This window comes from Bombina bombina, chromosome 11, assembly GCF_027579735.1.
Source record: "Bombina bombina isolate aBomBom1 chromosome 11, aBomBom1.pri, whole genome shotgun sequence".
Taxonomy (NCBI): Eukaryota; Metazoa; Chordata; class Amphibia; order Anura; family Bombinatoridae; genus Bombina; species Bombina bombina.
The window spans coordinates 181,693,111-181,706,118 of record NC_069509.1 but is presented as its reverse complement, the minus strand read 5'-3'; the positions used below and the strand labels follow the sequence as shown (position 1 = coordinate 181,706,118).

Sequence of the window (13,008 nt, the reverse complement as noted above, 5' to 3'; positions counted from 1 at the left end):
ATTCAGACATCCAGGCCTTTTGTCAGGCTTTAGCTAGGATCAAGCCTGTGTTTAAAACTGTTGCTCCGCCATGGAGTTTAAACTTAGTTCTTAACGTTTTACAGGGTGTTCCGTTTGAACCCCTTCATTCCATTGATATAAAATTGTTATCTTGGAAAGTTCTATTTTTAATGGCTATTTCCTCGGCTCGAAGAGTCTCTGAGTTATCAGCCCTACATTGTGATTCTCCTTATCTGATCTTTCACTCAGACAAGGTAGTTCTGCGTACTAAACCTGGGTTCTTACCTAAGGTTGTCTCTAACAGGAATATCAATCAAGAGATTGTTGTTCCATCCTTGTGTCCAAATCCTTCTTCAAAGAAGGAACGTCTTCTACACAATCTGGATGTAGTTCGTGCCCTCAAGTTCTACTTGCAGGCAACTAAAGATTTTCGCCAAACTTCTTCCCTGTTTGTCGTTTATTCTGGACAGAGGAGAGGTCAAAAAGCTTCTGCTACCTCTCTCTCTTTTTGGCTTCGCAGCATAATACGTTTAGCCTATGAGACTGCTGGACAGCAGCCTCCTGAAAGAATTACAGCTCATTCCACTAGAGCTGTGGCTTCCACTTGGGCCTTTAAGAATGAGGCCTCTGTTGAACAGATTTGCAAGGCTGCAACTTGGTCTTCGCTTCATACTTTTTCAAAATTTTACAAATTTGACACTTTTGCTTCTTCGGAGGCTATTTTTGGGAGAAAGGTTCTTCAGGCAGTGGTTCCTTCTGTATAATGAGCCTGCCTATCCCTCCCGTCATCCGTGTACTTTTGCTTTGGTATTGGTATCCCAGAAGTAATGATGACCCGTGGACTGATCACACATAACAGAAGAAAACATAATTTATGCTTACCTGATAAATTCCTTTCTTCTGTTGTGTGATCAGTCCACGGCCCGCCCTGTTTTTTTTAAGGCAGGTAAATATTTTTTAAATTATAATTCAGTCACCACTTCACCCTTGGCTTCTCCTTTCTCGTTGGTCTTTGGTCGAATGACTGGAGGTGACGTAGAGGGGAGGAGCTATATAGCAACTCTGCTGGGTGAATCCTCTTGCACTTCCTGTAGGGGAGCAGATAATATCCCAGAAGTAATGATGACCCGTGGACTGATCACACAACAGAAGAAAGGAATTTATCAGGTAAGCATAAATTATGTTATACATGTGTCTGTATCTTATATCTGTAGGTATAATTAGATCTCATTACTGTATCACATTGTGTACATATACATGTATCTTTATCTTATATCTGTAGGTATAATCAGATCTCATTATTGTATCACATTGTGTACATATACATGTATCTGTATCTTATATCTGTAGGTATAATCAGATCTCATTACTGTATCACATTGTGTACATATACATGTATCTGTATCTTATATCTGTAGGTATAATCAGATCTCATTACTGTATCACACTGTGTACATATACATTGGTCTGTGTCTTATATCTGTAGGTATAATCAGATCTCATTACTTTATCACATTGTGTACATATACATGTATCTGTATCTTATATCTGTAGGTATAATCAGATCTCATTACTGTATCACATTGTGTACATATACATGTATCTGTATCTTATATCTGTAGGTATAATCAGATCTCATTACTGTATCACATTGTGTACATATACATGTATCTGTATCTTATATCTGTAGGTAGAATCAGATCTCATTACTGTATCACACTGTGTACATATACGTGTCTGTATCTTATATCTGTAGGTATAATCAGATCTCATTACTTTATCACATTGTGTACATATACATGTGTCTGTATCTTATATCTGTAGGTATAATCAGATCTCATTACTTTATCACATTGTGTACATATACATGTGTCTGTATCTTATATCTGTAGGTATAATCAGATCTCATTACTGTATCACACTGTGTACATATACATGTGTCTTTATCTTATATCTGTAGGTATAATCAGATCTCATTACTGTATCACACTGTGTACATATACATGTGTCTGTATCTTATATCTGTAGGTATAATCAGATCTCATTACTTTATCACACTGTGTACATATACATGTGTCTTTATCTTATATCTGTAGGTATAATCAGATCTCATTACTTTATCACATTGTGTACATATACATGTGTCTTTATCTTATATCTGTAGGTATAATCAGATCTCATTACTTTATCACACTGTGTACATATACATGTGTCTTTATCTTATATCTGTAGGTATAATCAGATCTCATTACTGTATCACACTGTGTACATATACATGTGTCTGTATCTTATATCTGTAGGTATAATCAGATCTCATTACTTTATCACATTATGTACATATACATGTGTCTGTATCTTATATCTGTAGGTATAATCAGATCTCATTACTGTATCACATTGTGTACATATACATGTGTCTGTGTCTTATATCTGTAGGTATAATCAGATCTCATTACTGTATCACATTGTGTACATATACATGTGTCTTTATCTTGTATCTGTAGGTATAATCAGATCTCATTACTGTATCACATTGTGTACATATACATGTGTCTGTGTCTTATATCTGTAGGTATAATCAGATCTCATTACTGTATCACATTGTGTACATATACATGTGTCTGTGTCTTATATCTGTAGGTATAATCAGATCTCATTACTGTATCACACTGTGTACATATACATGTATCTGTATCTTATATCTGTAGGTATAATCAGATCTCATTACTTTATCACATTGTGTACATATACATGTGTCTTTATCTTATATCTGTAGGTATAATCAGATCTCATTACTGTATCACATTGTGTACATATACATGTGTCTTTATCTTATATCTGTAGGTATAATCAGATCTCATTACTTTATCACATTGTGTACATATACATGTGTCTGTATCTTATATCTGTAGGTATAATTAGATCTCATTACTGTATCACATTGTGTACATATAGATGTGTCTTTATCTTATATCTGTAGGTATAATCAGATCATATTACTGTATCACATTGTGTACATATAGCTGCTTCTTTATCTTATTTATGTCCATAAACCAATCACCAATACTTGAGAGAACAATGGAACATTAACATTTAATTACCTTCTCTCTTCTATATCCCATTGGGAGTGTAATTTCTTCTACTAGCTGTGTAAACACAGCTTGTCCTTGAGGCCAAAAACTTTCAGGATGGGTGGGGATACCACAGGCTAAATAAACTATTTCAATTGCCAATATAAGGGTAATGGAAACACTTAAACAATTTAATACACTCCAGCAGGTAAAGTGGATAATTGAGAACAAATTAAAGAGGTGGGGGGACATTTTTAAATAAACTGTCCCTTTAAATTGTTGTCCAATCAGCGCTCTCCCCATATGGCAGTTTTGTTGTAGCTAGAGCGCGGGTTGGAGAACAATTCAAACCTTTAACTCACAGAAAAATTGACTGTTGAAGTGTGCGGTGGAGCACGGGCTATTTGAATTTCAGCGTTACATTAAAAAGTCAGTTATAGCATCTTCATTACATCTGATAAATTAAACTCCATCTAAAATATCACTAACATTACAGATTTTGTTTTAAAAAGGGGAGAATTTACCATCACTTTTAATTAATTGAAGAGAACTGAATTCAGTCTTAAACCAATATCTTTTGCAGATATAAAATTAGAAGATAAATCCTCTCCATCTTGCCAGAGTCTTGGGGTAACGCCAAATTCACTTGGCAAACCAAGTGAGGCAAAGTCAGTAACTGCTGAAAATTCATTGGGAAAGGATGTGGCTGATGGGACATCGCCCACAGCGCAGCTCAGCATCACCCAGAAAAGCAAAAGACCTGAGCAGAATCCAGCAGACAAATCGTTAACAGAGGTGAGGATGACAAAAGAAAAATGTCACATGCTACTGGGATGTTGTCACTTGTGTAGTACAAAAACCACCTCTCTATCCTGTTAGTCTGGTTCCATACTTGCATACTTGGTAACCACTAATCCCAGATTATACTTTAGATGTATTTTATATAGCGAATGAGCTGCTGCTGATCATGACTAGCATACCCTGGTGTTAAGCAGACAGATATTCAGGGTTATCTGGGGTCAGTCAGATTTATACAGAGAATCCCCCATTTGGCACAAGTGTGAAGTGTTTGCTCTTTGTTTACAAGCATTAATATAAAGGCTGACGTATGTGAACTGTGAGTGTGTTGCTCTTTAGTGTCTGGAGTGTCTATAGGTTCAGCAATAATTTGCGGAAGGCTCTTCCTCACAGAAAGGGTGATTGATTCATGGAATAAACTTCCATTAGTGGTGGAAATGACAAACACTGTGGGAGACTTCAAGAATACTTGGAATAAGCATAAGGCTATCCTATGAAATAGATAAGTTTTATACTTTTAGGACATTTTGGGCAGACTTTTTGGGCCTATGATTCGTATCTAATGTCAATCAGTTTCTATTGGTTTTACGCTATATATATCCAATTAACAGTACAAGTTTCCCTGTTACAACCGGAGCTAGTCACACTCCAATAAAAACCTAATGCAATCTCTAGGGTTATAGCTCAATCAAGTTAGCCGGTAAAATTAATACAAACGGATAAATTAAAAATTCAGCTTTCGTTAGTGTATGAGCAGTAAAGCCCAATATTGCTTACTGCAATCCAAATCAGCACATCGCCTTAGTTCTGGAGCATATTTTGGCCTAGGCAAACAAGGCACTGGCCTAGGGCAGCAGATTGGGAGGGGCATCCCTTTTTGTGGCTTTATTTGTGAGAAGCTTACAGTTACCCATTATATACCTGTATACTTCTAAATTAAGTTTTCTTACATGCTAAGGAGGTATAATAAGACTGCCCATGGAGCTTACAGTTTAAACCTTTTTTATTCAACTAGCTATTGCCTTTAGTTCTGTTGGCTTTCAGCACTTAGTATTGTATTTGGGAAGTATTGTTTCAAGAAATGCGTGTTTGGGTTTATGTATATTGCAGCAATAGATAATGCATTTGCACAAGTATAACTGTGTGTGTCTGACTGTGTGTGTACATTGATTTTGTAAATGCCTTAAATAAAAATAAAATTTATTTTACAAAGATATGACGAGTCCACGAATTTCATCCTTACTTGTGGGATATTAATCTCCTGCTAACAGGAAGTGGCAAAGAGCACCACAGCAGAGCTGTGTGTGTGTATATGTGTATATATATATATATATATCCATCCCTCCACCCTCAGTCATTCTCTTTGCCTGTGTTACACTAGGAAGACATGGTAAAGTGAGGTGTTGGTTTTAGTTTCTTCAATCAAGAAGTTTTTTATTTTAAATGGTACCCGGTGAGTTCTATTTTCCTCAGGGGGATATGAAAGAAGATTTCTGCCCTGAGGTTGATGATCTTAGCAGTTGTAACTAAGATCCACGCTGGTTCCCACAAGACTTCTGAAGGTAACCATGAGACATCTTCAGTGTGGAGACCGGTTTCATGCTGCGAGCAGCATTAAAGTATGTGCAGCCTTTTTATTCTGAGGAGACTTGATATATCAGAACTGGCTGGCATTTATTTCCCTGTATGGGAATGGGGTAAGCAGTATTCCTATATTGTATAAAGGGTATTACTGGAGTCCCTGGTTTTAATTAATAGTTGACTGGGCATTGTGTGACACTATGGGCATTCAAAGAAAAACGATACATAACGTTTTTATTTTTGACATTCATGTTTGTTTACCGGTGCATTTGAGGGGTTATAGGACGGACATTAGCTGTATAAACTTAGGTGTAAAACCGCTTCCCCATGCAGTTCTGCTTGGGCCTACACCGGCATCGACCTTAAGGGGCGGGGCCTATTTTCACACGTTCAGATAGGCACTTCCTTCAGGCTAGGCAGCAGCAAGCAGTAACTGGTGGCTCCTGGACTGTGCAAGCTGGTCTGAAGTGTTGGAAAGTTATTTCAAAGTACCCTGGGGGCAGGTAGGTGCTACAGGTGCAGAGGGTATTTTTGTCTATAAAATGACTAGTTGTTGATATAAGTACTTTAGAGCCTTATTTCTGCCCTTGCTTCTGGGTGCAGTAATTTTTGGATAAACCAACGATCTTAAGTTAAATTTAGAGATAATTTAACGTTATTTGAGCATTTTGGAAAAATTGTTCACTTTTTCTTTTCTTAAAGGCGCAGTACACGTTTTTTTTCTAAAGTTTATTTTATGCAATAAATAAGTGTTTAAACGACGTTTGTGGTTATTACTAGTCTGTTCAACATGTTAGACATTGAGGATTCTCATTGTTCTATGTGTTTAGAAGCTATTGTGTAACTCTTGTACTGAAAGAGCCTTACATTGTAAAGACCATATATTGGGTCAAGAAAGTGTGCCTAAGGATGATTTTCAGTCTGAAGAGAATCAGGATATGCCATCCAATTCTCCCCGCCAAGTACTTCTAGTGCGTCTAATTCTTTTACTCTGCAGGAGATGGCTGTAGTTATGTTAACTACCCTTACAGAGGTATTGTCTAAATTACCAGTGTTGCAGGGTAAACGCAGTAGGTCAGGTATTAATGTAAATACTGAATCCTCTGATGCTTTATTAGCTATTTCCGATGTTCCCTCACAGTGCTCTGAGTTGGGGGTCAGGGAATTACTGTTTGAGGGTGAAATTTCAGATTCAGGGAATGTTTTACCTTGGATGCTATGTCATTTAAATTTAAGCTTAAACACCTCCGCTTGTTGCTTAGGGAGGTTTTAGCGATTCTGGATGATTGTGACCCTATTATGATTTCTCCAGAGAAATTGTGTAAAATGGATAAATATCTGGAAGTACCTACTTACACTGATGTTTTTCCGGTTCCTAAGAGAATTTCGGAAATTGTAAGAAAGGAATGGGATAGACCAGGTATACCGTTTTCTCCCACTCCTAATTTTAGGGAAATGTTTCCCATATCAGATACCATTCGGGACTCATGGCAAACGGTCCCTAAGGTAGAGAGATCTATATCTACCCTAGCTAAGCGTACTACTATACCCATTGAGGATAGTTGTGCTTTCAAAGACCCTATGGATAAGAATTTAGAGGGTGTACTAAAGAAATTTGGTAATCAGGGGTTTCTTTAACAACCTACGGCTTGCATTGTTCCAGTAACTACTGCAGCAGCTTTTTGGTTTGAGGCTCTAGAAGAGTCTCTTAAGGTTGAGACTCCATTAGATGACATCTTAGATAGAATTAAGGCTCTCAAGCTAGCTAATTCTTTTATTACTGATGCCGCTTTTCAAATTGCTAAATTAGCGGCAAAGATTGCAGGATTTGCTATTTTTAGCACATAGAGCATTGTGGCTCAAATCTTGGTCTGCTGATGTGTCATCAAAACATAAGATTTTAGCTATTCCCTTTAAAGGTAAGACCCTTTTCGGGCCAGAATTGAAGGAAATCATTTCTGACATTACAGGAGGTAAAGGCCATGCCCTACCTCAGGATAAGTCGGTTAAAATCAGGGGTAAACAGAATAATTTTCATTCCTTTTGGAACTTTAAAGGAGGACCCCCTGCTTCTTTTTCTTCCACGAAGCAGGAAGGGAATTTTACCCAATCTAAGTCAGTCTGGAGACCCAATCAGAACTGGAATAAGGGTTAACAATACAAAAAGCCCCCTGCTGCTCCTAAGACAGCATGAAGGGGCGGCCCCTGATCCGGGACCGGATCTAGTTTTGGGCAGACTCTCTCTTTTTTTTTTTTTTTTTTTGCTAAGGCTTGGGCAAGAGATGTTCAGGATCCCTGGGCACTAGAAATAGTGACCCACAGTTATCAATTGGAATTCAAGGACTTTCTCCCAAGAGGGAGATTTCATCTTTCAAAGTTATCTGCAAACCAGATAAAAAGAGAGGTGTTTTTACGCTGTGTAAAAGACCTTTTTACTATGGGAGTAATTTGTCCAGTTCCAAAATTGGAGCAGGGACAGGGGTTTTACTCAAACCTATTTGTGGTTACCAAAAAAGAGGGAACGTTCAGACCCATCTTATACCTCAAGTGTCTAAACAAATTTCTAAGAGTTCCATCATTCAAGATGGAAACAATATGAACAACTTTACCAATGATCCAGGAGGGCCAATATATGACTACTGTGTACTTGACGGATGCTTACCTTCATATTCCTATCCATAAGGATCATCATCCGTATCTAAGGTTTGCCTTCTTGGACAAACATTATCAGTTTGTGGCTCTTCCCTTCGGGTTGGCCACAGCACCCAGAATCTTCACAAAGGTTCTAGGGTCTCTTTTGGCGGTTCTGAGTCCGCGAGGCATAGCGGTGGCGCCTTATCTGGACGATATTCTGATTCAGGCGTCAACTGACAAAATCTCACACGGACACAGTGTTGTCTTTTCTGAGAACTCACGGCTGGAAGGTGAACATAGAGAAGAGTTCACTTCTCCCACAGACAAGGGTTCCATTCTTGGGAACTCTGATAGACTCGGTAGCCATGAAAATATTTTTGACGGAGGTCAGAAAATCAAAGGTTCTAAATACTTGCCGAGCACTTCAGTCCATTCCTCGGCCATCAGTGGCTCAGTGTATGGAGGTAATTGGATTAATGGTAGCGGCAATGGACATTGTTACGTTTGCTCGCTTTCATCTCAGACCACTGCAACTGTGCATGCTCGGACATTGGAATGGGGATTATGCGGATTTATCTCCTCAGATATATCTGGATCAAGAGACCAGAAACTCTCTTCTTTGGTGGTTGTCGCCGGATCATCTGTCCCAAGGTTTGGAACTCCCTGAAGGCTCAGGGTGTTTGGAAGTAGAGACTCCACTTGAGTCCAATCAATATTCTGGAACTGAGAGCAATATTCAATGCGCTTCAGGTGTGGCCTCAGATGGCTTCAGCCAAATTTATCAGATTCCAGTCGGACAACATCACAACTGTGGCATATATCAATCATCAGGGGGGAACAAGGAGTTCCTTAGCGATGATAGAAGTATCCAAGATAATCCGTTGGGCGGAGGCCCACTCTTGTCATCTGTCAGCGATCTACATCCCAGGAGTAGTGAACTGGGAAGCGGATTTTCTAAGTCGACAGATTTTTCATCCGGGGGAGTGGGAACTTCACCCGGAGGTATTTGCCTCATTGATTCTCAGATGGAGCAGACCAGAATTGGATTTGATGGCATCTCAACAAAATGCCAAGCTTCCAAGATACGGATCCCGGTCAAGGGATCCTCAGGCCGAATTGATAAATGCCTTGGTTGTTCAGCCTAGCTTATGTGTTTCCACCGTTTCCTCTCCTCTCCCACGCGTGATTGCTCGAATCAAACAGGAGAGAGCATCAGTGATCCTGATAGCGCCTGTATGGCCACGCAGGACTTGGTATGCGGATCTAGTGGACATGTCCTCTCTGCCTCCGTGGAAACTTCCATTGAGACAGGACCTTCTCATTCAAGGTCCTTTCCAACATCCAGATCTAACTTCTCTGCAGCTGACTGCGTGGAGATTGAACGCTTGATTTTATCGAAGCGAGGATTCTCTGATTCGGTCATCAATACTTTGATACAGGCTAGAAAGCCTGTCACTAGAAAAATCTATCATAAGATATGGCGTAAATATCTTTATTGGTGTGAATCCAAGGGTTACTCATGGAGTAAAGTTAGGATTCCTAGGATTCTGTCTTTTCTCCAAGAAGGATTGGAGAAAGGGTTATCGGCGAGTTCCTTAAAGGGACAAATTTCAGCTTTGTCAATTTTGTTTCAAAAACGTTTGGCAAATGTATCAGATGTTCAGTCTTTTTGTCAGGCTCTAACTAGAATTAAGCCTGTATTTAGACCAATTACTCCTCCCTGGAGTTTAAATTTAGTTCTTAGAGTTCTTCAAGGGGTTCCGTTTGAACCTATGCATTCCATAGATATTAAATTGTTATCTTGGAAAGTTCTGTTTTTGGTTGCTATTTCTTCTGCTCCAAGAGTTTCTGAGCTTTCCGCACTACAGTGTGATTCTCCTTATCTCATTTCATTCTGATAAGGTGGTTTTACGTACCAAACCTGGATTCCTTCCTAAGGTTGTTTCAAATAAGAATATTAATCAGGAAATTGTTGTTCCTTCCTTGTGTCCTAACCCTTCTTCTAAGAAGGAGCGTATGTTGCATAATTTGGATGTGGTCCGTGCCTTAAAGTTTTACTTACAGGCAACTAAGGATTTCCGTCAATCATCTTAATTATTCATTGTTTATTCTGGAAAGCGTAGGGGTCAGAAAGCTACGGCTACCTCTTTCTTTTTGGCTGTGAAGTATCATCCGCCTGGCATATGAGACAGCAGCCTCCTGAAAGAATTACGGCTCATTCTACTAGGGCTGTGGCTTCCACATGGGCTTTTAAAAATGATGCATCTGTTGAACAGATTTGTAAGGCTGCAACTTGGTCGTCCCTTCACACTTTTTCCAAATTTTACAAATTTGATACTTTTGCTTCTTCTGAGGCTATTTTTGGGAGAAAGGTTCTTCAAGCAGTGGTGCCTTCTGTTTAGGTTCCTGTCTTGTCCCTCCCTTTCATCAGTGTCCTATTGCTTTGGTATTGGTTTCCCACAAGTAAGGATGAAATCCGTGGACTCGTTATATCTTTGTAAAAGAAAAGTAAATTTATGCTTACCTGATAAATTAATTTCTTTTACGATATGACGAGTCCACAGCCCACCCTGTTCTTTTTAATTTTTGTAAACTTCAGTCACCTCTGCACCTTTTTAGCCTTTCCTTTTCTCTTCCTATACCTTCGGCCGAATGACTGAGGGGAAGGGAGGAGCTATAGATATACAGCTCTTCTGTGGTGCTCTTTGCCACTTCCTGTTAGCAGGAGGTTAATATCCCACAAGTAAGGATGAAATCCGTGGACTCGTCATATCATAAAAGAAATTAATTTATCAGGTAAGCATAAATTTACTTTTCTCCCTTACCAACAAATATTATGACCAATAAAGGCCTAAAACCTTAGGGGTAGGGCAGCAGAATATATAGTGCCTAGGGCAGCAGAAGACCTAAACATGGCACTGTCTTAGTTCATTGTGGTGTTTTTCAAAATTCCATTTCTTTTACAAGATATGACAAGTCCACGGATTTCATCCTTACTTATGGGATATCCCCTCCTGGTCAGCAGGAGGAGGCAAAGAGCACCACAGCAGAGCTGTATATATAACTCCTCCCTTCCCTCCCACTCCAGTCATTCTCTTTGCCTGTGTTAGTGATAGGAAGAGGTAAAGTGAGGTGTTAGTTTAGATTCTTCAATCAGTTTTTTGTTCAATGAGTTTTTTGTTTTAAATGGTACCAGTGAGTACTATTTTTCTCAAGGTAGACAGCAAGGGACCGGGGAAATCTTTATTCGGTGACTCCCATACTATTTGCTGCCCTGATGATGGTCTTAGCAAACTTTATCTAAGACCCTGTTTGTTCCCACAGATCGGCTGAAGGTGGTGAAAAGTGCATATTCATTGTGTGGGACCACGTCATGCTGCGCTCAGCATTAAGGTATGTGCAGTCATTTGCTTCTGGGGAGACTGAGGTATATCAGAACAGACTGCCATTTATTCCCTATACCGGGAAGGGGTAATCTGTTTGCACAGAGGTCATGAGTGGTGTGCATGGGGTTCCCTGCTCTATTAGGTGAAGTCAACTGTTTTTTCAGTACCCTAATAGGCAATTAACCCGGTGGGTATAATATGTTTGTGGGCTGACGCTGGGAGATTGCGGAGTTAAAAATTCTCCTGATGTTGTAACGTTAACTGTGGTTAAGTTACTGACAGGACAGGGGAGTGTGTGGTTTGAGGGGCACATTGGCGGTACACTTTATTATGGTTTGCGTTTGGCTAAAACCGATGTTTTTATCCCCATGCGGTTTTCTTTTTGCCGGGGACTTAGTTTACGCCCACAATGGGTGTGGCTTAGCTTCACGTGCTTAGCCGCGCAGTTGTTATCCAGATCCTCGATCAGCAGCAGGTCTCTGGGCTCCGGTGTGGCCTAAGTCAGTTTGTGTCTGGAACCTTCACAAACAGACTTGGGGGCGCCGCTCACGGAGTATCCTTAAGTGTCTCGTGGGGGCAGGTAGGCGCCGCAGTAGAGCTGTGGCGAGGTGCAAGTGCCAAAGTTTTGTTTAAACGTTACGCATAGTTAGACTGTGCAGATAAAGCATAATTTACTAAAAGTCTTATAGTGCTCCTTGTTATTACAATAAGTTTATTGCGGAGTAGAAAAATTATTGCTTTTTTTTTATTTATTTTTTTAAAGACGCAGTATACTTGATTTTTCAAAAAAGTTTCTCTTAAGTTTTGGCATTTATAATTATTTTTAATTAAGTAAAAAAACTACCAATTTTGCTATTGCTGGTTTGCTTGTCATGGCTGAACTTCAGGAAAGTACATGTTCTATGTGTTTAGATGCCATTGTGGAACCCCCTATTCCTTTTTGTCCCTCATGTACTGAGAGGGCTTTACAATTCAAAGAACAAATTTTCTTTAAGTATATCTAAGGATGCTTCTCAGACTGATGAGACTCAGGGTATGCCGCAACTTTCTCCCCAAGCGTCACAACCTTTAACGCCCGCCCAAGCGACGCCGTGTTCTTCAACTGCGTCCACTTCATTTACTCTGCAGGATATGGCTGCAGTTATGTCATCCACTCTTACAGAAGTTTTATCCAAGTTGTCAGTGTTACAAGGCAAACGCAGTAGGACAGAGGCCCATGCGGTTCCTGCGACTTCTGATGCTCTGATGGCTATCTCCAATATACCTTCCCAGGGCTCTGAATTGGGGGGTAGGGAGGCCCTGTCTGAGGGGGATCTGTCTGACAGGAAGTGCATTGCCCCAACAGATTCGGACGTCATGTCCTTAAGATTTAGGCTTGAACACCTCCGTCTGTTGCTGCGAGAGGTTTTGGTGACTCTGGACGACTGACTCTATTGTGGTCCCACCAGAGAAATTGAGTAAGATGGACAAATACTTAGAGGTCCCTTCTTATTCCGATGTTTTTCCGGTTCCTAAGAGAATTTTGGAAATTATTGTAA

At 39.8% G+C, this 13,008-nt stretch overlaps 1 protein-coding gene across 4 annotated transcripts in view; it reads left to right on the top strand.

The window, feature by feature from the left end:
* The window catches only part of ATF7IP2 (activating transcription factor 7 interacting protein 2), a 118,155-nt gene that overhangs the window by 91,438 nt on the left and 13,709 nt on the right, over positions 1 to 13,008 (top strand). For all 4 annotated transcript variants that reach the window (XM_053694914.1, XM_053694912.1, XM_053694913.1 and 1 more), the window contains exon 10: positions 3,655 to 3,866. In XM_053694914.1, the coding sequence (XP_053550889.1) occupies positions 3,655 to 3,866 (212 nt within the window). The remainder of the gene's footprint in view (positions 1 to 3,654; positions 3,867 to 13,008) is intronic.